This window comes from Cyprinus carpio, chromosome A1 (genome assembly GCF_018340385.1).
Source record: "Cyprinus carpio isolate SPL01 chromosome A1, ASM1834038v1, whole genome shotgun sequence".
NCBI lineage: Eukaryota > Metazoa > Chordata > Actinopteri > Cypriniformes > Cyprinidae > Cyprinus > Cyprinus carpio.
In genome coordinates, this window is record NC_056572.1 from 19,217,737 (window position 1) to 19,244,017 (window position 26,281).

A 26,281-nucleotide genomic window follows, 5' to 3' on the forward strand; every position below is an offset into this window, starting at 1 on the left:
TCAAGGGGGGGGATGATGCGACAGCAGCCACAGGACAACACTGCCAGCGTGCTCACCACCATCCAGCTACAGGTGGAGAGGAGATAGAGTCATAGAGCCAATCAAGTGGATGGGGATTATTTGGAGGCCATGATAGACAAGGACTAGTGGCTGCAATTTGGCCAGGATACCAGGGTTACACCCCTATTATTTACGAGAAGTGCCATGGGATTTTTAATGACCACAGAGAGTCAGGACCTTGGTTTAACGTCTCATCTGAAGTACGGTGCTTTTTGACAGTATAGTGCCCCCATCACTATACTTGGGAACCACCAACCAAACAGACCACAGGGTGAGCACCCCCTGCTGGCCTCACTAACACCCCTTCCAACAGCAACCTAGTTTTCCAACGAGGTCTCCCATCCAGGTACTGACCAGGCACAACCCCGCTTAGCTTCAGTGGGCAACCAGTCTTGGGCTGCAGGGTGATATTGCTGTGGCATATCAGGTAGTTGACCTTTATACAAATGTATGCCAAAGATAAGACATATACATTTAGAGTACCAAGCATATATATTTTTTTATCTTTTCTAAAATATTTTATTTTTAATTAATTTACTGTGATTACATTATAAAAATGAGTGTTTATATATGATCTTTGATGATTTTGTTTTTTTTAAATGCAAAAATGTTACTACATCGTCTCACCAGTAGAGGTCGCTTTAGACTGAGAAAACGCTTTACACTGTTAGTATAACATGCGTACAGTAGTGTAATTAATAAAGCATCACTAGTTGCAGAATAGAACACACTGAATTGGCAATAAAATATGGGGTTCTGCAATAATGGCACACAAAGACAATTGTAACTAGTAGCAAATGTTTTATGCCCTTTAATTAATTGGTGTTTGTCCACATTGCTATTCAGTTGTGGTATTAATAATCAGTGTAAATCTGGTCAACTCTAACAACATGAAGAGAGTTTTACCGAAGTGTGTCATTGCTTCTGGAATAGGATTTCCACTGATCTTATTTTCAGCTAAAACCTGTGAAGATAAAACAAGACAAAACTGTCAATCTGTTATCTTGACAGGGAGTGATCCTTGCTTTTGCTGAGAAAGCAGTACATACAGAAGGCAGTGTGCACAATTGCAGAAAACAAACCTGTCAGCAATTCCTTTTGGCTTATATGAGAGAATAATTAATAAATGATTAATAAGTAGGGTTGAGTGTCATATTCATATGCAATTCCATAAATGCAACAGAGTCGCTCCTTCAGCAGAGATGTGAAACCAAGAGAATTCAAATGTGGCTAGAAATCCTGAAAAAGACTTTAAGGGTCATTGAACTGTTTTTGCACAGATTGTACAATCTCTTGTGACCACAAGCATAATTACTGGCAGTGTCCTCCTTGCTACTGATGAGCTGCTTGGGTGTTATAGTTTTCAATAGTGTCAGTTAAGAATTTCATCTGCATTTTAAACAGAAGAAATAAGGATAAGAAATTATTTTTCACTGTAAAATAAGAGTCTTGAAAATGAATAAAATAAAAGGCCTGAATGGAGTTCAGTCTTGCCAACAACTGTTGGCTACAGATCTATGAAGAACGTACAAGGATCATGCTTCCCAACACCAGTTTTACTAAAGAAAGTGGCAAAAGAAGAATCAATGAGCTGCTGTCACCAGCAATGATTCCATCTGGCTGGAAGCCATGCTACAGCTCCCAGCAGAAGTAACCCTTTTGGAAACCTGCTTGACCAATATGTATGGAGATGCACTCCCTCTAGTTGGACCAATGCAAATCATAAGCACACAGCAGTGGTAAAGTGGTAGCCAGTCAAAATGACCATAAATAATCTCCAATTTGTACTCAAGCATTACAGCAATCAGAAAAGAACCCATAGCCTTTAAAGGGGTGGTTGATCAGCTTTTTTCGAAAGCATGATTGTGTTTATAGGGTGCAGTGTAATGTGTTCATACTTCGTTTATAAAAAAAAAAAGCATTACCATTACAGGTAGTTGCGGGTTCCCAGGGGCGGGGTTTATGTAAAATCGGGATTAGTGATGTCACAAACCCAGGATGAAGCTCACTGTAGTCCCTACCAGCTGTTTTTGTAGTCCTTAAAGAGTGATTTTAAATAAATTAATAAAACATAGAAACAAATACTGATAGATATGACTGAATTCATGACAAACAATACAATTTTTTCACATAGAAAAACACTTGACAGTAAAGCATTGATTTTGAGCTAGACTGCTGGAAAGTTACTGCTAATAAATTCTGTCATCATTTCCTCACCCTCATGTCGCTCCAAATGACTTTCTTCTGTCGAACACAAAAGAAGATTTTGTAGCTTGTTACCAAACCCTTTTGGTTACCCTTGATTTCTACTGTATGGACAAAAATTCCTTGAATTATGTTCCACAGAAGAAAGAAATTCATACAGGTTTGGGTGTATCTCCCTTTACAAACTTTATTATTTGTAAATAATAAACACCTAATTTATATAAAACACTGATATTTATCTTTAATCAGTCCCTTATTAAATTAACTTTTTACTTCAATTAAAATTCATTAGAACTAAAACCTAAAAAGAAAGTTCTTGCTTATAATCCAGAGTTGACTAGTATTAGTAGGGTGGCGGTCACAAGAAGTAAAACCACGGTTCTCATTACCATGGTTATATGGTTTTTAAAAATAAATAAGTAATAAAGTATAACATTTGTAGTAAAAAACAAACAAAAAAAAAAAAACTAAACAAGAAACTACAAAACACCTTCTATAAAATTAAAATATTTCCCAATATGTAATGTAACAAGGCCCCCCTTTAACTAAACATCAGCAACTCAGTTCGTTTAAATAAATCCCCAAGATTTATTGATGGCTTTACAGAGTTTTTTTTTATTACACAGGACACCTTACACACTGTTACGAAATAAGACTCACACAGAGGGTTAGAAAAACACAAGTGTAATTTATTAACAAGAGTGTCAAATGGTACTGGCAGGTGAGTATTGGAGTCAATCTATCAGTCTTTAGGGAAGATGAGGTGAGTAAAACCATTACTGGTATTCCAGGAGATCGTGGAAGGGAGACAGAGAACTGCATACGCCTCAGACGATGAACAAACTGGGAATCCACAGAGCTGATAGCTAGGGAGGACACAGGAGAACACACTGGAGGAAACACAGGAGCTAAGTACAACAGATAGGTACATCTTTCTATGTATGTCACAGATATCAGGGAGAGAGAGAGAGAGAGAGACAGAGAGAGAGAGAGAGTTAGTTAGTCCACTTCGTCTGAACGAGATCGGACACTGGAGTCATGTGAGGTGTGTGCTTATGAATGGGTGCTGAGGGTGATTGCTGATCCGTGACAGGTGCGTGTGATCAGAACTCAGGTGAGGGTGTTCGCTGTGATTGGGAGGTGGCTGAGCCTGGCCAATCTGTGACAGTACCCCCTCCTCCACGGCCCTCTCCTGAGAGCCGAAAACCCTGGCATCGTGGTGGCCTACCTCTTCCTTGGGGCCCAGGGCGATCTGGATGAGTGGATTGAAAGGCTTCCAGTAGCGTGGGATCAAGGATGTCAGCTCTGGGGACCCATGACCATTCCTCTGGCCCATAGCCTTCCCGGTCCACAAGATATTCTAAGAGACCACCATGGCGCCGGTAGTCTAAGATCTCATTGACCTTGTAGATACTACCTTCCTCCTGGATTAGCGGAAGAGGGGGTTCCACCATCGGGCCAGGCTATGTGGAGAGGAACAGGAGGATGGTGAGGTTTCAGGAGTGATACATGGAAGGAGGAACAGATTTTGTATTGTGATGGAAGCTGGAGTTGGTAAGTGACTGGTTTGATCTGTTCGAGGATGGTAAAGGGGCCAACATATCTGGGATGGAGCTTCTTGCAGGGAATGAGCATCCTGATGTCCCGTGTTGACAACCATACCGTCTATCCAGGTTGGTATGATGGGGTCTCAGCTCCCCTTCCAAAGTCCGCTGTTGTCCTGGTCCTGCACACTGCTCATTGAAGCTGGTGGTGAGCTGCATTCCAGACCCTCTCGCTCTCTCAGAACCAGTAATCAACCAAGGGGACATCTGATGGTTCCCTGGACCAGGGGAATAGGTGAGTCCAGTGGATGATTGACGGAGAGAGTTCTGTGCATACTTGGGCCAGCCTAGGAACTGGTTCCAAGAGTTCTGGTGGCCATGGCAGAAGGATCGTAAGAAGCGCCTAATCTCTTGGATCTTCCTCTCCATCTGCCCATTAGACTGGGGATGGTATCCAGACGAGAGGCTTATAGTCACACCTAGGAGGGAGAAGAATGCCTTCCATACTCTAGAGATAAACTGTGGCCCACGGTCAGAAATAATGTCCTCAGGAATCCCGTAATACCTGAAGATGTTATTAAACATGATCTCAGCAGTCTCCATAGCTGTGACCAGGCCCTTGAGGGGGAGAAGATGGCAGGATTTAGAGAATCGATCAATGACTACTAGAATACATGTGTTACCATCCGAGGCCAGCAGGTCAGTGATGAAATGGGTGGCCAGTGCCCAGAGAGGTGTGAACGGAGTGAACCAAGGACTTGCGTTGTGCTTTTGTGACAAGCTGCACTCCTGGTGGACAGCCCGGCGGAGCAGGCAAGGAAGCACTGGTGGAGGGGTCCTGGTTATTGTCCCATTGGATGGGGTTAATGATGAGTTCTTTGGGGATTATGGTTTCTGTTTCCTCACTGACCTCTTAGGGAGCATAGAGACGAGAGAGAGCATCCGCTTTCACATTTTTGGGGCCTGGACAAAGGAATCTAGTAAAGAAGAAAGCCCATCTTGCCTGAGGAGTTTAGCTGGAGTCCCCTGCTGCTGCGAGAGCACCGCTCCTACTCCTGTAGTGGAAGCATCCACCTCCATCACGAAAGGCTTGTTGAGGTCTGGGTGGATGAGGAGCGGGGCTGAGGTGAACGCTTTCTTCAGTGCTTCAAAGGCCTCTGTGGCAGCTGGTGACCAGGACAGAGATTTGGGCTTGTGTTTCAGCATATTGGTGAGTGGACTAGTAATGGAGCTGTAGTGGTAGATGAATCTTCTATAAAAGTTCGTGAAACCCAGGAAATGTTGAAGTTCTTTGATTGTGGTTGGCACTGGCCAGTTCTTCCCCTCGTCCATTTGGATGCCACCATCATCTATGACATAGCCAAGGAACTGCACTGAGGATTGATGGAAGGAGTATTTCTCGGCTCCGCAACGTGGTGGCAATGTTCGGCCATGCTCCGGGAGTAGATAAGGATATCATTAATATAGATGAGGATGTACCGGTGTAGATACTCCCGGAGCACCTCATGCATGAAATCCTGGAATACAGAGGGGGCATTTACTAGTCCATACGGCATGACAAGATACTCATGGTGTCCAGTAGGGGTCATGAATGCGGTCTTCCATTTGTCCCCCTCACGTATCCGGATGAGATTGTATGCGCTGCGGAGGTCTAACTTGAAGACAGTGACCCCACGGAGATGTTCCAAGGCTGCTGGGACGAGGGGAAGTGGGTAGTGAAACTTAACTGTACTTTTGTTTAGTGCCCGGTAATTAATGCAAGGCCTCAAACCTCCGTCCTTCTTGGCCATGAAGAAGCTGGAAGCAGCAGGGGATGTGGAAGGACGGATGTAGCCTTGATGCAACGCTTCTTCAATGTACTCCTCCATGGCCTTCCGTTCAAGGAGTGACAAGGGGTAAATCCTTCCATGGGGCACTGGCTCACCCGGAATCAGATCTATAACACAGTCCCATGGCCGGTGCGGAGGTAACGTTGAGGCTTTCTTCGGGCAGAATACATCACTGAAAGGGGCATAACAGGCCAGAATGTAGACTGATTGTTTCTTGACCGGACTTTTAATGGATGTAGAGCAGAGTGTGAAGGCTTAGGAGTGAAGAGGAGATGGCTGAGGAAGGTGAGGAAGCAAGTCCTGCCCCACTTCAGGACCTCACCAGTTCTCCAGGAGATGGTAGGATCATGTTGCATTAACCAAGGACGCCCTAGGATCACATCAGCGGTGAACTCCTCCAGAACCAGGAGATGGATTGTTTCCTCATGCAATTGTCCCACTTGCAAGTGAAGAGTACCCACACTGTGACGTACATGTCTCTGGCTGAGTGGTTTTCAAGTCACCGATTGGACCTGGTAGGTAGTCTTGGTGGTCGTGGTTGGGAGATTGAGCTGGCGGCAGAGACTCCCGGGGATGAAGTTCCCAGCTGAACTAGAGTTGAGTAGGAAGTATACTGGAAGAGAGATACCGGCGGCATTAAGTTTTACAACAGAGGTGAGGGGCTCCATATTAACTATTGAAGGTTTAATGACACTCACCACAGGTCATGGTGGGCGAATAGGGCATGCCGCGATTACATGCCCTCCAGCTCCACAGTACAAACATAGGCTCTGGCTCATCCTTCTCTGCCACTCCCAAGGGGAGAGTCGAGTGCCTTCCACTAGCATAGGTTCGTGGCCTGGTTTTGGAGGGCTGATGGTGTCTGGCCGACAGAGGAGTGGAGTGCTTGGTGTGAGCTCCGCAATGCAGGATTGCATACGAGTGGCACAGCGGATGGAGAGCTGTATAAACCGTTCCAAGCCGTAGGAGTCCTCATAGGCTGCGAGTTGAAGTTGTACTCTTGGCTCTATTCCATGCCGGTAGGTGGTCAAAAGAGCCCCCTCAGTTCATCCGCTGGCTGCTAGTTCTAAATTCGAGGGCATAGTCATTTATGGACAGAGACCCTTGCCGGAGATGATATAACTGGTCACAAACAGAGGTATTGCCCACAGGTTTACCGAAGACTTCTCAGAAATGAGCAATAAAATTATCAAGGGATTTGGTTACATTACCAGCTTGGGACCAGATGGTCTCTGCCCATTGAAGTGCTCTCCCCGTCAGCAGGGATATGATGATCGCTATTTTGGCGCCTTCCGTATCATAAAGTTGCAGCTGCATCTCCAGTGCAAGCGAACACTGCAGCAAAAATCCGTTGCACTCCTCTGCCGAGCCAAAGAAGGGCGCCGGTCTGGCCATGGTAAGTATTGTAGAAGAAGTGGTGGTGGTGACAGGCGTGGCAAGGGATGAGACAATGGCAGGGGTAAGTATCCGTTTGAGGGCATCCATGATCTCCTGGAACGGGTTGGGAGCACTCATCTTGCTGAATCCTTTGTGGTCCGATCTTCTGTTACGGAAGAAGACTCACACAGAGGGTTAGAAAAACGCAAGCGTATCAAATGGTACTGGCAGGTGAGTATTGGAGTCAATGTATCAGTCTGTAGGGAAGATGAGGTGAGTAACAACATTACTGGTGATTGGGAGGTGGCTGAGCCTAGCCAATCTGTGACACACATGAGTAAACCCAACAAGAGTTGAGCATCAAACCATACAAAAAAAGCAAAAATCACACAAAATCCCATTAAATAAATTCATAACAAAATAAACATTTTGATTCACACAATTCATCAAAGGTAAATTACATGCAAAAATAGCTCAACTTTGCTTAAACACTAAGTATATAGCGTCCTTATAAAGTATATACTGTATAAACAATGGGGGAAACAAATGAAATATAAATAAACTAAAAGGAGACTAGACATAAACCCAAAACCAAACATTCAAACCAAAAAATGAGCTGAATCTCAAATACAACAAGAGCAACAAATGGGCTCCATAGAGCTGACACCTACGCACATTAAAATACCTTTATTATTTATATCAAGACAAACACCACCTATTAAAACATTTTAGTGCTTCAAACAAACTTCTACCTATGTCAAAGATACAAAGGACGGCATATGCGAACCCCTCACCTATGGAACAATAGGCTTCATAGAGCTGAAAAACATGCATTAAAACACCTTTATTATTCTTCCTAAAACACACACCACATATTACAACACTTACAACACGGATTTCAAATAAACTCATACCTATCTCCGAGATTCAAGAAAATCCACCTGCTAACCTCTTGCAAACAAACAGTAAAAGTGTGAAGTGAGAAACAAATGCACCTACTGTTCTTGTTCCTACCGCTGATCTTTATACATAGCTAACCACACCCCCTTAATTCATGACTTTACTCCCTAGATGTCGCCTGCCACAGTAATAACGTAACATTTATAATAAATACATTTCTGCCAACACATAGGCTATTTGTACAGTGTTAATAACTTCAAGTTAAATTACTATGGTGCTGAATTGACAAGCCTCTAACGCGTTTTATTCATGTTTGTAGTTCTGGACCCAATCCTTTCTCCAAAGCGCAATGGACTGTGGGCAATTTTAGCCATTAGAGTGTGCACAGATCCACACTTCAAAAATCGGCATACAATATAAAATTGGCATACTCTTTTCAACATACTATGCTTTGGGACACACTTATTTTAATCTCACATACTATTTAGGATGGAAAGTATGAACATTGAGACGCAAGGTGAGTTTAGCTTATGGGGCTGTCAAGTGATGAAGGAACGACTCAAACCCAAGGACTCGAAAGATGAACTAATCAATTCTCTTTCCGGCTCAGACTGCATAGGTTTTGCGTATGGGGCTATCACGTGATGAACGAATGACTCAAACCCGAGGACTTGAAAGGTTAACTAATCAATTCTCTTTCTGGCTCAGACAGCACAGGTTCAGCGTATGGTGTTATCACGTGATGAACGAACAACTCAAACCCGAGGACTCGAAAGGTAAACTAATCAATTCTCTTTCTGGCTCAGACAGCATAGGTTTAGCGTATGGGGCTGTCAAGTGATGAACGAATGACTCAAACCCGAAGCCTTGTCAGATAAGAAGTGAGGTGAGCTAATCATAGGCTAAAGACCCAGGTAAATAATGAATGAATCTTTTCTGTTTCTAGTTTTGCATTGTTTGTAGTGTGATCAACGTTTGCGTAAGTAGTAGATGTGTAAGGGAAATAACGCGTAACATTTTAATTACATTTTGCTAAAATGAACAATATGACTTTAAGTAGGTAAATATTTTAAATGCCTTTGAGCATTGTGTTAAATGTGCATACATTCTACTGTAAACTATGTAAATGTGTTTCATATTAAGTGCTTAGAATGTTTGTAAGTTTGTAAGAAATTGTAATAGTTTTTTTTCCACTTATTTTAAATACACATTTCTTCAGGTTTGTAAACTTGACAAATACCACGGTGTTTTGACAATTTTGCTGAATTTGGATGCATGCTATTCCATATTGCCACAGTACACTGACAACATTTTAGGTGTACTGATAACAAAATGTAGGAGGTCACATAAGAAATGGCTGGTCATTTTTTTCTTCTCATTTAAAACAAGTTTTCTTTAGGTCTGTAAAATTGAGAAATATTGCAATGTCTTGGAGAAATTATCTGGTAGAAGTCTAGAAGAGAAATTGCTCAAATCAGAGATATCAAAACTGAAATGGCATGACAATTTATTTAACAAAAAACTGATGTAAAAAAAGAAAAGAAAACATCAATCATGAAAAATAAGCAGCACAGTAAAGCACAGGAATAGCACAGCAAATTTCATTATTCAAACATAAAAAGCTATAAAGTTTGAAATATAAATATAAGCTATAAAGTAAAAATGTGTTAATTGCAACAGTTCTATCATACCTAAACTGAAGAAAGGAAAAAAAGGATTTTCTCATTTGAATCCATATGAGCAACAAATGTAATATGACAAAGGTGGCAACACAATGCATTATTAAGGATTGAACAAAAGATAATATTATAATATGAAATGGAGTACCAATACAAATGTAGAGAAAAGAATCATTATGGAAAGTAACACAAACACATCTCTGTGTTATGATCACTATGGTGTCTTTATTAAATGTGCAGTTTCTTTAGTGGCTTTTTATTTACTGTCAGCCAATCCAGAGAAGGTCAGACTAACATCTAAAACCTGTAAGTAAAACACAGACAGTAAAACAAATTTAAAATAAACTATTAGCTTTATTAGTAAGAAATAATATGAAAAAATATAACCCTGTAATGCATGGTGCCAACAATGCCCTTTTTAAACAATGAATTAATAAAACAAATGCACACCTTTTAGAGGTGCAAGTTAAAGGGGCAAACTAAATAAAGAAAAAATATGCCCACTCACTTAAGCAGTGTTTATTAGTTACCAATGTTTTGGCAAAACAAGTAGCCTTTGTCCAAGTATGATTCCTTACCAAGTTTTTTATTTTTATTTATTTATTTATTTTTATTATAAATTGAAACTCTTATGTACTTTGATACTCTGATTTTGTTAATGTTATGAGCATTTGTGATATAAATGTAAGTGTTTACATTTTCTCTACAAATTAATTATTTGCTGGTTATTATTGGCCAGGATGTCATTATATTTACCTGTGAATGATTATAATCCCTATTTATATTGTTCTCCACTTGGTAAGAAATCGTACCTTGACAAAGGCTAGTTTGTTTTGCTATTTTTTATTTTATTTAGTATGCCCACAATGCTCTTTTTAACAATAAAAAGGATTTGACCTTTGACTCTTATCCAGTATGACTGTCCTGTTCATGTGTCACATTGTTCTTATTTATGATAATAAAAGTGGTGATAAATATTTACCCTATCTTCTCTAAAAAGGACAGATGTGTAACTCTCTCAAAATACATAATATAAAGGAAAACATTTGGGAATGACTACACTCTTGGTTTAAAATAATAATAAAAATGACTTCAAAATACAATTTTTTAATTTTTTTTGCACCAGATGAATAAAAGGATAGTTCACCCAAAAACTCGATGTATATTTGAATGTAAACAAAAGCATAAATTTGTTATCTATATAAAGTGCTCATGTCTCTTACGAGGACTTAAGCCTTCTACACACTGCACGATTTTACCAATCCTATAAGATCATTGCTGGTCACACTATGCGACATGGATCAAATACACTTTGTATGACATGCCTGTAGACTGTACGATGATGACACCTATTGACTCATAGGCTACGACGCACGTTTCTATAGAAGAATAAAACGTCATTAGCATCTGCTAGTGGTAAACAAAAAGAGCATAATGAATCACACTTTGACAGTTGTAGTTTTATGTGTGCTGAAAAAAAGTGGGAGCAGCAACAGTGGAAGAAATAAGAGCTTGAGGTAAGCAGTTTTATGTTTTAGCGCCATGTCGCATTGATTTCATGTCGCATTTCTACTGGTTGGTCAGTAAACTTGGGTCATAACTGCAAACACACTGTGCGATGAACATGCAGAATTTCTGACACTGCCAGAAAATTATCGTAGGCTATCTTTGGTCGTAAGACTGTGATAACGGCCATCTTTGAACCTCTTTCACTGTACGACATAGGACCACGGATTAGGAGCCATGATCACAGAAATCACCATGATTGTTTCGTGATGCCAATCTTTTGTCTGGGACAGCTGAAAATCGTGCAGTGTGTCTCAGGCTTTAGATTAAGCAGCATGATTAATATGGATTATGCTGGATGGACTTTTTAAAGTGTCAATGTTTTGGTGGAATGGTTTTTAGGTGGAGGGACAGAAATCAGGTCAGGTTTATAAAGTCATCATCAAGCGGGTTTGGAACAACATGAGGGTGAGTAATTAATGACAGAAATGTTTGGGTGAACTATCCCTGTAAAACTCTGAAATGATCTTCATTAAAAAACAGATTAATAGCAATTAATACCAACTAATAAAACAGGAACATTTAAATCAACACTACTCACAGAAGTGTCTTCAGTTCATAATCCGGATCATCCTTCAGAGCAGAGAGCAACTTCACTCTGACCTTCCAAGAAAATTTCTAGTCAGATCCAGTTTTTGTAGGTGAGAGGGATTTGATATCAGAGCTGAAGCCAGAACAGCACAACCTTTATCTGTAACATTACAATCCTTTAGCCTGTAGAGAACAATGGTACTCTTCACTCTCAGCATAAAGAGCTCAGATAAGAAGAAACATAACAATCAAATGAAAGATGATTAACAGGCCCAATCTAAGGTGCAGACCTGTTTCTACATGAGTGTGAGGGTGTTAATATCATAAAAAGTAAGATACTTTAGTTATCCTTAATCATGCCTGTGTGATATGAAATATTCCAATCATCCAGTCATGCTATGGCCAAGTATCAATAGTAAAATTATGTCAGATACTTTGGGAAGAATCTAATGAAGATTAAGACATTTACTTCAGTTATTTTACAGGACACTTTTTTGAGTATAGTTTAGTTTTTTTTATTCATTATTTGCTATAAGAGAAAATTGAGGAATATGCTGACACATTTATGCAAACTTACCACAGTGTTTCGAGTTTACAGTGAGGATCCTTCAGTCCAGCACACAGCAGATCCACTCCTTTGTCTTGTATTTTATTTCCAGACAAATTGAGATGTCTTAGGTGTGAGAGGTTTGATCTCAACGCCGAAGCCAGAGCAGCACAAACTTTATATGTGATACCACAATTAATCAAGCTGTAGAGAACAATGACACTCTTCACTCTCTCTATGCAGGATATAAGCCCATATAAGCAGGAACTTCACAAACAAAAAGAGACTAAATCAAAGAAAAATGTAACAGATTCAAACTAAGATGCAGACCCAGTTCTGGGTGCTTTAAAGAGGTTAATTTCATAATAAATGAAGAGTAATTTATGTTATAAAGAATATTTTATTTCCTCTTCAGGAACTCGCTCTGCATCAGAAATGCTTTGGGAATGCCTCTTCGTGACCACACTCTGAAGCACATGTGAAATCAGTCCAATGGAATGGCGAAACATCATAGGAGGGATGACGTAGCAACCAGGACGCTTAAAAGCATTGCGGTGAAAACAGAGTTAGCTTCTGCTTCTTTAGTAAGCTCTCTCTGTCTCCGTTTGAAATTGTGTGTGTGTGTATTTGTGCCACTGCACAACTTTATTATAGCGAGTCTTTGCAAAAAGAGTGACAGGCAATGTTTTAGATTGTGTGTACTTCCCTGCACACACATCATTACAGGCAGGTATACATTTGATCTTTGCGTTGCTTGTCTGGGAGTGGAGCTTGCGAGGGGGTTTTACTGTCTGCATTGCGAGCGGCACTCTCTGTGTATGCTCGGGATCGGAAGCCCGCTTGGCAGAGGGCTCGATGCTCTGCCTGTCTTCCTCTGAGGAGGTTGATGTAGTGGGCATCGATGAAGATGAGACTAGGGCAATGGCCAAGCTTAAAGGGGACATTGGGTGCCCAATTTCCACAAGTTGGTATGATTCTATAGGGTCTTCATGAAAAGTCTACAACATACTTTGGTTAAAATTCCTCAGTGGTCGTGTAAAACAACACCCTTTTTACCTTGTCAAAAACAGCTCTGATCAGAGTGACCTGTTTTTGTGCATGTCTCTTTAAATCCTACTGAGCCTTGCTCACCCCGTCCCTCTCTTCCGTGGAAGAGGAAAGGCGATTTGCAAATAATCATAAGAAATATAAAGTGTGAAACCTACTTCTTCTGGAGGTGCAGCTGGATCATGGACAGTGGGAACTGATCCATCCTTGAGTTTGAACTTTTTAGCAAACCTGCCTAGTACTGTCCCTCTTTCAGAAAGCAGTCTGGAGTAAAATGGTTCACGCAGACATAAATGCATTTAGGTAGATCGGGGGTCACAATCCCTTCAAAAAACAAAAGTAATCCACTGCATCTTCAGCAGCTCAGATATCGGTAATAAATGATGACTGCTATGTTCATTCTTACATTCAACAACAAAGCACTTCAATTGCTTAGGAGCCGATCTTGTCTACACCTGCTGTGGCGTCGAAACAATGGTGGACCGTTCAACTCACTCAGGTCGGGTCTATGCTAAAATGGCAGTGTCTGTCAACAGTCGTGGGAGGGGCCTGTGCAAAATGATGTCACTTTGCCCAGAATCTGTGAATGGCTTGATCTAAGAAAATGCTTATTATTTGTAGGGATTTTTTTTCTGCCCTCAGGAGATCAGTCTGTCAGTGCTGCCACCTCTGGTGCTTCAGGGCACAGCGGTCTCCCACAGCTCTCTTTAGAGCAGCCAGCTCAGTTGTTCCCTGCTGATCATGCGCTTCAGGCCACCAAGTTGACTGCTCAAAGTACAAACCCAATTCCAAAAAAGTTGGGACACTGTACAAATTGTGAGTAAAAAAGGAATGGAATAATTTACAAATCTCATAAACTTATATTTTATTCACAATAGAATATAGATAACATATCAAATATTGAAAGTGAGACATTTTGAAATGTCATGCCAAATATTGGCTTATTTTGAGTGTCATGAGAGCTACACATTCCAAAAAAGTTGGGACAGGTAGCAATAAGAGGCCGGAAAAGTTAAATGTACATATGAGGAACAGCTGGAGGACCAATTTGCAACTTATTAGGTCAAATGGCAACATGACTGGGTATAAAAAGAGCCTCTCAGAGTGGCAGTGTCTCTCAGAAGTCAAGATGGGCAGAAGATCATCAATTCCCCCAATGCTGCGGCGAAAAAATAGTGCAGCAATATCAGAAAGGAGTTTCTCAGAGAAAAATTGCAAAGAGTTTGAAGTTATCATCATCTACAGTGCATAATATCATCCAAAGATTCAGAGAATCTGGAACAATCTCTGTGCGTAAGGGTCAAGGCCGGAAAACCATACTGGATGCTCATGATCTTCGGGCCCTTAGACCGCATTTCCTACTGTAATGGAAATCACAACATGGGCTCAGGAATACTTCCAGAAAACATTGTCGGTGAACACAATCCACCGTGCCATTTGCCGTTGCCAGCTAAAACTCTATAGGTCAAAAAAGAAGCCATATCTAAACATGATCCAGAAGCGCAGGCAATTTTCTCTGGGCCAAGGCTCATTTAAAATGGACTGTGGCAAAGTGGAAAACTGTTCTGTGGTCAGACGAATCAAAATTTGAAGTTCTTTTTGGAAAACTGGGACGCCATGTCATCCGGACTAAAGAGGACAAGGACAACCCAAGTTGTTATCAGCGCTTAGTTCAGAAGCCTGCATCTCTGATGGTATTGGGTTGCATGAGTGCGTGTGAAAGGCTGATGCTGAAAGGTATATCCAAGTTCTAGAACAACATATGCTCCCATCCAGACGTTGTCTCTTTCAGGGAAGACCTTGCATTTTCCAACATGACAATGCCAGACCACATACTGCGTCAATTACAACATCATGGCTGCGTAGAAGAAGGATCCGGGTACTGAAATGGCCAGCTTACAGTCCAGATCTTTCACCCATAGAAAACATTTGACACATAATAAAGAGGAAGATGCGACAAAGAAGATCTAAGACAGTTGAGCAACTAGAAGCCTGTATTAGACTAGAATGGGACAACATTCCTATTCCTAAACTTGAGCAACTTGTCTCCTCAGTCCCCAGACATTTGCAGACTGTTATAAAAAGAAGAGCGGATGCCACACAGTGGTAAACATGGCCTTGTCCCAACTTTTTTTGAGATGTGTTGATGCCATGTAATTTAAAATCAACTAATTTTTCCCTTAAAATTATACATTTTCTCAGTTTAAACATTTGATATGTCATCTATGTTGTATTCTGAATAAGATATTGAAATTTGAAACTTCCACATCATTGCATTCTGTTTTTATCCACAATTTGTACAGTGTCCCAACTTTTTTGGAATCGGATTTGTACACCAGAAGTCAGTCTCAAGAGGCAGATTTCCTAAGTAGACCATCTGGCAGCATGGGAACTTCTGCCAAATGTCTCAGTGGGTCCTGCTGACTGTAGACTGGTGGCTACAGAATCCAGTCTGGTTCTCATCCACCTCGATACAACAGGGTCATTTCCACTCTGGTGGGCCCTGAGGAAGGAGGCCATAGAACATCCTGTCGAGGTAGGGATAGAAGAAGACCAGTCGAGGTAGGGACCAAGGTCCAGGGTGAGAGACTTTTAGGGCCTGTTTGCATCTCGAGAGACCTGGTCACTTTCATGCGCTTTGTACACATTTCTCTGATTTGCTGCTAGTAGCCCCGGATCCTCTATCCCTTCTTGATTTCATTGTTTCCCAACAGGCAGGGGCTCAATTCCCTTTACACTGAGGTTGTTGAGACCATGGTCCACATAAGGAAACTGTGTCGTTTGCTAAAATGGAAATAGGAACATTCCACAATATCCTGATCTTGATTCAATTCCGAAGGCAAAGGCACTTTATTTAAATTTAAGGGCGTTTTCTCTGATCGGATATAAAAGCAACACGGCCACATCAATGCACGTGGAAAGGTAAATCCGATCTTCAATTCCGGCACTTTATTTAAATTTAACGTCAATTTCATTCACACTACTTTTAATGAAGATGATTATGTGTTGAGCATCTTACTTTCAATTTCATTCACAGCAGTTTGCACATCGGCCTGCTGAAGAGATGCTCAGCTACTCATCTGCGGCAATGTGTGTTGCATTAGCGCCGTCATATCTGACAATAATGTCATATAGCCTATAGCACGCTCTTACAAGTTTATTATTTTAACGTTTTGGGAGGAGTAAAATTTGCATATGTGTTTTCAACTACCAGATGCATTTATACTTGTCCAGTTTCATCTGGAATGCATCCCAGACCACCTCAAGTGGTTTGATCGATCGGATTTATATCCGTCTCGAACGCGTTTCGGAGGGCATTTATACCTGATCTTTTCACGATTGGATAGCTATGCGATCAGAAAAAACACATGAAGTGACCAGGTGTTAACAGGCCTGTATATACAGTATATGAGTCCATAATGAATGACAGCAGGTGTAGGTTAGAATTCAGGGGACTGTGAATGAGTGGGTGGAGCTGAGGAATTTTGCACTGAGGAAATGGATGGATTTGTGACAAATGCCACTTGTTCCATGTAAAGTGTTACTTTTATAAGAAGATAGTACTTTTTGTATAATTCAATAATAGTTCAAAAATAAACATTGAAAACATTTGTTACTGCAGAGATTCATGTAGTGTTCATAATAAAATTGTTTTCATTTCAGTTATCTTTTGAGACTGCTTATTTGTCACCTGTGGCATCGATTTATTATCAGTAAATTAGATTCTAGTATCGTAACGTTGAGGAAGCGGACTTTCTCTGCATCCCCCCAGCAGCACTGTAAGCCCTTGTCATCATAGATGAGGTAAATTTACAGGTTTTGGAAGCCTCTGACAATTCCTCCGGGGGGCAGCACAGATGTATTGCAATTGTGTGCTCAACCTGCGGAACCTCTGAGTACCCCTTGGTCACCCCACCCTGGACGAGTAGTGAGAGCGGAAGAACCCATGAAGTGTTCCCTGGAATAGAAAGGTGCCTTCCTGATTTTGTGAACATGCACTTTCGGGAAGCAAGGAACTGGGATGGAACGTGGTTGTGTGCTGCACTCTGAACCCAGAAACCAATCATCCAGCTGTGAACTCTCAGAGCAGGGCAGAGGAATCTACTCCAGTCCAATGCTGAAATGTGCCGTTACTCTAATAGTGTAGTTCAGAAATAAATGACAATGTAATCACTACTATAGCTGACTACTCAGCTCCAAAGAGAAGGAGCATGTCATCTCCTTCTATACCCCTATGTTCAGGAAAGTGGCATGCAAATTCCCACTTGCTAATTCTCATTGGCCTTTTCTGAAGTATCAGAGGTGTTTGGGACTCATAAATGTGACCCCTAGTGTCATTACATCGATACAATGTTGTGTAAGTGACAGATAGAGAACTTAAGTAATATATTAATGGAATGTTCGGACCGTTGAGTCCAGACAGGTTTGTAGCTGAAATCAACACAGCACCGCTTCTTCACTCTGTACTTTTAATTGTTTTTATTGTTTATTTATTATTATACATTTTTGTTGGATTCCTTGTTATTTGGTCGTGCTTCTACATTCATGACTGGGATTGGACAAACACTCTTTCCTGTGCCTGTGTACTCTAGTGGTGTGCCTGGATTCCTCACTCTCTTGTGCTCTCCGTGTTCCCCTATAACAGTGTGTCAGAAGTTCTGATTTATTTTAACGCTTTGGATTTTACCCGGACACTTGAATTGGATCAAACCGTGTCCTGTGTAGCAGTGTCTGATCTTCGGTTTGTCACAACATCTTTGATCTTATTTGGATTTGTTTGCTGTTATCTGTATTTTAACATTGACTGGGCTCTGTGGAGAGCGAATCCCTGAACACCTGGATCATGTCATGATACGGCACTCTCTGCCTGAACTGCTTTCGCCATTTGTTGCTCAACACACGTGTTCGTGAAACTTTACGATCACTTCACCTTCTACGTCGTTCTAAATATGTTCATAGGGGATCACAGCGGAATTTTAACATCACAGGGACTGATATTAAGGTCTCATGTTCCCGTCCCACATGTACTGATATTAAACAAAACATCTCTTGTGGTGTTTGCCCTGCGAACTTATGCTATCCACAAGTGTCTACTATATACTCTGACAAAGCACGCCCTGAATTCATCAGGTTCGCACATCTCAATGTACACTTATTAAACAAAAAGACTGATTTACTCTATTACATCATCTTGAACAAAAAACTTGATGATGTCTTCTGTATTTCTGAAACTTGGCACCAACAAAATGACTTTTTAAATCTCAATCTGTGTACTCCACCGGGATTTACATATCTTGACAAACCCAGAGCAATTGGTAAAGGAGGTGGCCTTGCTGTTGTGTACAGTACCGAGGTCTCTGTTACTGAAATTGTGGTCCCTTCTGTTTTATCATTTAAGAGTATTGTTTACAAAGTTAGTGGTGTTTCTCCTGTTCTGATTTTGTTTATTTATAGGCCACCGAAACCTAACCCTCTGTTCTTTGATGAACTCACAGAGCTACTTGCATTTGTAAATGCCCTTTGTCCATCTATGATTTTTATTGGAGATATTAACATTCATGTTGATAATCCTAGTTGTAATCATACTGCTAATTTTATAGAGATTCTGGATTGTTTTAACCTGATACAACATGTCGACTTTCCTACTCATAGAAAAGGTCATACACTTGATTTAGTGTGTACAGCTGGTGCTGATATTAATCAACTTGAAGGCAAATATTTGTGTATTAGTGACCATAAGCTCTTGAGTTTTATCTTATCTGTTTCTCTACAAAAACTACAAAAGAGGGTTATTAGTTTTAGAAATCTTAAAAATATTGATCTTAATCAGTTTTCGTGTATGATCAATGATAGTCCTACAGGTAATACTGTTGAACACTACAACTTAATTTTATCATCAACTCTAGATGTGCTGTCCCCCAGGAAGGAACGTATTGTTTCATTTTTTAAATCACCACCCTGGTTTACTATTGAGCTTAGGGCTCTTAAAGCAAAGAACAGGCAGTTGGAACGACAATATAAAAAATCAGGGCTTACTGTCCATAAACTTATGTATGATGAGCATTTGGGTTCGGTACAGCGATGCCCTCAAAATAGCAAGAACCAAATACTACTCTCAAATTATTAATGATGGTACTGCAAATCCAAATAAGATGTTTAAAGTAATCAACAAACTCATTAAACCTATCAATTCACTTATTTTTTCTTCTGTGCAGCAGTGCAATAAGTTTTTGAAATTTTTTGCTGAAAAAATTGAGAATATTTATCAGTCTATAACTTCTGTCTCTCTGGGTGCACCTCCTGAGATTCAGCCCTTAAATTTTCCATTAATTTAGTTCTCTAGTTTTAAAATGGTTACCATTGATTACATTTCTAAATTAATTATGACGATGAGTTCCACTACCTGTACTCTGGATCCTTTTCCAACTCACATTTTCAAAGAGTGTCTGTCATCTATCAGTCCTCTCATTTTGAACATTGTTAATGCTTCCCTTACTACTGGACTTGTTCCCCAAGCCCTTAAGGTTGCTTCCATCACACCAGTTCTTAAAAAGCCTGGGTGTGATGTGTCTGATCTGTCTAACTACAGGCCTATATCTAATCTTCCTTTTTTGGCGAAGGTTCTGGAACGTGTTGTCGTGTCACAACTTCATTCTCACTTGTCCATGAACAAGCTTTTAGAACCTTTTCAATCTGGGTTTTGATCAGGACATAGTACTGAGACTGCCTTGGTCAGAGTTATGAATGATCTCCTCGTCTCTGCTGACTCTGGTGCCCTTACTATCTTGGTGCTGTTAGATTTGAGTGCAGCCTTTGACACGGTGTGTCACTCTATACTGATTGAGAGACTCGAGACTTGGCTTGGTATTTCCGGTACAGTGTTGGAGTGGTTTAAATCTTACCTCTCTGATCGTACCCAGTTTGTCGTTTTAGAAAACAATAAATCTAATGTTGGACAGGTATGTCATGGTGTTCCTCAGGGGTCTGTTCTTGGCATGATACTTTTTAATATTTACATGCTTCCTTTAGGGCAGATTATTAGAAAGCATGGTTTGGGGTTCCACTTCTATGCTGATGATACTCAGATTTATATTAGCACGAAAACTAATATCAAAGGTATATCAGCAACCCTTTCTGACTGTCAGCAAGAAATTAAATTATGGATGTACCATGATTTTCTTAAATTGAATGGTACAAAGTCAGAGGCTCTTTTAGTTGGTAGAAATTTTAGTTTACACCTTGAAAATAATGTAGTATCTCTGTTACCTCAAGTTCGCAACCTTGGTGTAATTTTTGATTCTCATTTGACACTTGAAGCACATATCAAGAGCATTTCAAAATCTGCATTTTTTCATCTAAGGAACATTGCCAGGATTAGGCCTTTCCTTTCATTACCTGATGCAGAAAGGCTTGTCCATGCACTCGTTACCTCTAGGGTTGATTATTGTATTGCCCTTTATCTTGGACTACCTGCAAAGTCTATTAAGCAACTGCAACACATACAGAACTCAGCTGCACGTGTTCTTACACATACTCCTTCTCGTCAGCATATCTCTGGGGTGCTTAGGAACCTGTATTGGCTTCCGGTCCAAATTTTTACCATGTTTTTGAAGGCCAATAATCATGTCTGGAACCACACATTTGTGGAACATTATATTATCACCTTAACAACATCTCTAAGGAAAAACAAGATTCTCTCTCTCTGTTGTGTCTGTGTGAGGCATATTTTGTACTACAGATTGCCTCCTACATCCTTGTCAGAACTATAAACTCTTAGTGAATATTTATTACTAAGTAACAATGTGTATGACTCTCAGAGAGATGATTTACCCCAGTATCTCCAGATTACGGTGAGGGTCATCCAGTCCATTAGAGAGTAGTTTCACTCCTGATGGCCCTAGTTTATTTCCAGACAAATTCAGTTCTCTCAGGTGTGAGGGGTTTGATCTCAGAGCTGAAGCCAGAACGGCACAGCCTTTATCTGTGACACCACAATCAATCAGCCTGTAAAGAAAAATGACATTCTTCACTTTCAGTTTTTGTTTTAATTTTGTGAATAATTTCATCATTCACAATAGGAGAAAAATGGAGGAGGATTCTGACACATTTATATAATCTTACCGCAGTGTTTTCATTTTACAGTGAGGATCATCCAGTACAGAAGAGATCAGATTAATTCCTAAATCTTTTAGTTTATTTCCACTTAGGTTCAAATAGCTCAGGTGTGAGGGGTTTGATCTTAGAGCTGAAGCTAGAGCAGCACAACCTTCATCTGTGATACCACAATCACTCAACCTTTAGAGAACAATTGACACTTGTCACTCTCTTATTTCAGGATATACAACTCAGATCAGCAGGAATTTCACAATCAAAAAGAGAGACTTGCACTTTAGACTGGACCTAATTTCATTAAGTAGTCTCTTTTTTTCTAAATGGGTGCTTGATAGTTTTAATTTTAATATGAGCATACATTTTTATGCATAATTCAATTATGTTTATATTATCATCAAAGATTGTATGCAAAATCGTTTCAGACACCTTGTAAAGCACATAATTAAGATCAAAACAGAATCATCTTTAGTTAACTAACAGGATACTTTTTAGACTTTTAAAAATTTTCTTTGAAATGTATTTTATTATTCATTAATCCCAGTAGGTGGAGAATAAGGATGATACTGTTATACAATCTTACTGCAGTGTTTCCAGGTTACAGTGAGGATCCATCAGTCCATCTGAGATCAGCTTCACTCCTGCATCTTGTAGTTTATTTCCAGATAGATTCAGATCTCTCAGGTATGAGGGGTTTGAGCTTAGAGCTGTAGCCAGAACAGCACAACCTTTATCTGTGACACCACACTTACACAATCTGTAAAGGTGAATGAATGTGAGTGATGAACTGACACTAGGTGCAGTTAAAGAGCAGGTCATTTGGGTTTTTGAAAAATCTCTCTTTTGCAGTTTATAATGTAGCTATCCTTAAATGAAAACAATCTGCAAAGTTGTTAATCAAAAAAGTGCATGATAAATAAAGATATTGTCTCTCAAAAGAGAGAATCCACTCAGAGTCGCCTTTACGAGTGGTTACATTTTCAAATCTTTTGCCTGTTACCGGTATACGTCACTGGATAACACATTTGCATAATCCCCACCTGCCCGCGAAATACGAACAGAGTCTGATCTGCCCACAAACACTTTTGCTATTAGTGCGTTTACATCATGTTGAGAAGACGCGGTGTTCAAGGATACCACAGAAATACAATTCGAGCCTTTTGTTGTGTGCTTGTCATTTTATCAAGAACTGATTCTCTAATCTGGGCTTTTATCTTCGTTGGCTTCTAATCTTCTTAATTTGGACTAACAAGCTCTCTGAACCATGACCTGTAAGTAGTACAATTGATACGTTAGGTGTTCATTTTCAATTGAGTGCTCAAAATATAATTATTTTGTGCCAATATGAAAAATATACCTAGTGCAGCTTTAGGTTTCCAGGTAAAGCACGATATTACTGTCTTACTGAAGTAGTTCTAAAAATTTGCAGTGAACCTGAGAATATGTCGATTATTGTAGACTGATGTCATTCTAATTACTTTGTTTAATAATAAAGAATGTAGTGCAGCACACAGACTTTATAATAATTGTGAAATTGCTGTTTATTGTGCTGCACTGGCAGTTATAGGGTTAATGCGGGAGAGATGAGTGATTTCGGCTGGTGCTCCTGTGATACAACTGTTCTGCATTCTGATTAAAAGTTAAGACCAAGCGTCTTTTGTCTTTCGTTCTTCAAACATTACAGTAGACATATTTTGGTTTACAAACAATATTGTTTAATCAGTTAGTCACGTTAGCACTCGGCTAACGTATCCATCTAGTGTTCACAGTTTAGCAGCTAAACTTTAGCTGTGGGCACGATTCGCTTGCATTAGTGTTTTTGTATTTTATGTCATTATAAGAACGGATTGACTATATTATTGTTTTATGTAAAGGTGCTTTGTCAATGGTAGCGCTGGCTAACTGGCTCAAGGATCTCTGTGCCAATCACAACAGGTTTGGCCAGCTGACCAATCAGAGCAGAGTAGGCTTGAGGAAGGGAGGGGCTTGCTCCGAACTTGCTTGAAACGAATCATTTCCTAATCATTGGCAAATGACTCTAATATTAAATATATATTCTGAGAAAATTACAATGTTTTCTGACCTTAGATGCATTTAAACCTGATGTAGGGGACTCCAATACAATATTGGGACACTTTAAAATACCATATGACCTGCTCTTTAAAGAAAACAAAGTGAAAACTTTGCAAAATACAAATAATTCATATAGACAGTAAAGCATGTAACGAATACTGTTTGAATCCACTTTTCTAGAGTCAACTGTCCCTATGCTTGCCATATATATTTTTGTACAGAAAACTTTCCTGGTTGGGTAGTGGATACACCATGGATATACATACAATTTACTTAGTTTCTTTACATCAGATGGCACACTGGATTTTAAATGCATTTGCTTGTATAAAAAGTGCTTTTTCTAAATTTCTAAAATGTTCAACTTGCAGATGCAGCCCATGTTACATGGTTTATGAGTAAACGGAAAAGGAAACTAATGAAAAGGATGAGGAGGGCTCTTGCAATTTCAATAGTAATGTTTTTCTGACTGCCTCCATATGTGGTGTCAGTAAGCCAGTCACAAAATGTTTTAGACCCCGCTTACACCTGTATTTATCATAGGCTTGTGATCGTCTGATACAGGTAATGTTTTAATACTGTAGTGATTGATGACAGTTTTACTTACTGAGCTGATCTGGATTCTATAATCACAGGCAGCAGTTTCTGAAGAACTTCATCTGCTGTATTTTGTGCACCCATAAATTTTTTTAGATCAAACATTTCCATCTTCTGCTCTGATGTCAGCAATACAAAAACCAGAGCTGACCACTGTGAAGAAGAGAGTTTGATTTTATTTATTTTTCCAGATCTTAGATAATCCTGGATCTCCTGCATTAGTGAATCATCGCCCAGTTCATTCAGACAGTGGAACAGACTGATACATCTCTCTGGAGAGGGATTCTCCCTGATCTTCTGTTTGATGTATTCAACTGTTTCCATTTTATTGTAGGAGCAGCTTCCTGTCTGTATTATTAGTTCTTGTAAGAGAGTCTGATTAGACTCCACTGAGATACCCAGAAGAAAACGCAGGAAAAGGTCCAGATGTCCATTCTTACTCTGTAAAGCCTCATCCACAGCTGTCTTATGTAGGCCAAATAATGAACTATTTTTCATCCAATTTACGACCTTAGAAAAGATATTTTGTTCAGTGGCTTGGTCGAACACATTTATGTAGTCTGAAAAGGAGAAGTGTGCATATAGAGCTGCTAGATGTTCCTGAATGCTCAGATGAACGAAGCAGAAGACCTTCCCCTGATACAAGCCAAATTCCTCTTTGAAGATCTGTGTGCACAATCCTGAGTACACGGATGCTTCTGTCACATCAATGCCACACTCGCTCAGGTCTTCATCATAGAAGATCAGGTTGCCTTTCACAAGCTGCTGAAAAGCCAGTTTCCCCAGTTTGAGGATCATGTCTTCATCTTTCAGTTTTTTCTCATAGTCCTTCTCATGTTTAATGTTTGTCTGAAGGATCAGGAAGTATGTGTACATTTGAGTAACAGTCTTAGGGATCTCTCCTTTCAATGATTTTCCCAACATACCCTCTAGAACAGTGGCTGAAATCCAGCAGAACACTGGGATGTGGCACATAATGTGGAGGCTCCTTGATGACTTTAGGTGTGAGATGATTCTGTTAGCCAGACTCTGATCACTGATTCTCTTTCTGAAGTATTCCTCCTTCTTTGGGTCATTGAAGCCTCGTACCTCTGTCACTCGATGGACACACTCAGAGGGGACGAGATCAGCTGCTGCTGGTCTGGAGGTGATCCAGATGAGAGAAGAGGGCAGCAGATTCCCGGCAATAAGGTTCGTCAGTAGCACATCTACTGTGGCAGATTCACTTAAATCATACAACTTCACATTGCTCTTAAAATCCAGAGACAGACGACACTCATCCAGGCCATCAAAGATGAAGAAAACTTTATATGCATCACTGGATATTTCAATTTCTTTTGTTTCAGGAAACAAAACCTGAAGTAGATCTGAAAGACTGAGTTTTTCGTCCTTCATCAAGTTGAGCTCTCTAAAAGGAAGTGGAAATATGAGCTGGATGTCCTGATTTTCTTTTCCTTCACTCCAGTCCACAATAAACTTCTGCACAGAGACTGTTTTTCCAATGCCAGCGACTCCCTTTGTCAGCACAGTTCTGATGGGTTTGTCTTGTCCAGGTAAAGGTCTAAAAATGTCATTGCATTTGATTGGTGCGTCCTCTGTTGCTGCGCTCCTGGATTGTGTCTCAATCTGTCTCACCTCATGTTGTTTATTGATCTCTCCACTTTTACTCTCTGTGATGTAGAGCTCTGTGTAGATCTCATTCAGGAATGTTGGGTTTCCTTGTTTTGCTGTTCCTTCATACAGACACTGAAACTTCTTCATTAGATTTGATTTGAATGTGCTTTGTACCAGTAGAGAGCCATTAAATAAAGAAAATTAAATAAATAAATAATCATTCACATAACAGATTGCAACATTTAATTAAAGATCTATCTATCTGTCTGTCTAATTAAACATAAATGTACCTCAGATCAGTTGATGTGTGTCTTGCCTTACAATTTACTGGCTTGCCCATAGACAGGTTGCTCTTCATGGAAACATAGCTGGACTCTGGTGGGTTTGATCTATCTCTATACAACAGCTTAGAACAGAGTACAACAGAATAGAGACATTAGTTGTAGATACAAGAATTCAGATTAATTCTACATCTAGATTGTAGATTACTTTCACATATGAAATCTATCTGTCTATCTACTGTGTCTATCTGCAGGTTTAAACAAAAATGTTGTATAGATTAGAGATATTAGTAAAAGAGACAAAAATCTAAGTATCTAAGTATCT

The 26,281-nt window shown here is 40.0% G+C and overlaps 1 protein-coding gene across 1 annotated transcript in view; it reads right to left on the reverse strand.

Annotated features, from left to right (window-relative positions):
* Positions 1–9,405: 9,405 nt before the first annotated feature.
* The window catches only part of LOC109053898 (NACHT, LRR and PYD domains-containing protein 3-like), a 31,828-nt gene continuing 14,952 nt past the window's right edge, over positions 9,406–26,281 (reverse strand). Inside the window, 8 exon segments of the mRNA XM_042756689.1 lie at positions 9,406–9,898; positions 11,702–11,759; positions 11,762–11,874; positions 12,269–12,442; positions 21,116–21,289; positions 21,407–21,580; positions 21,978–22,151; positions 24,072–25,841. Of these exon segments, the coding sequence (XP_042612623.1) occupies positions 9,892–9,898; positions 11,702–11,759; positions 11,762–11,874; positions 12,269–12,442; positions 21,116–21,289; positions 21,407–21,580; positions 21,978–22,151; positions 24,072–25,841 (2,644 nt within the window). The 3' untranslated portion in view covers positions 9,406–9,891.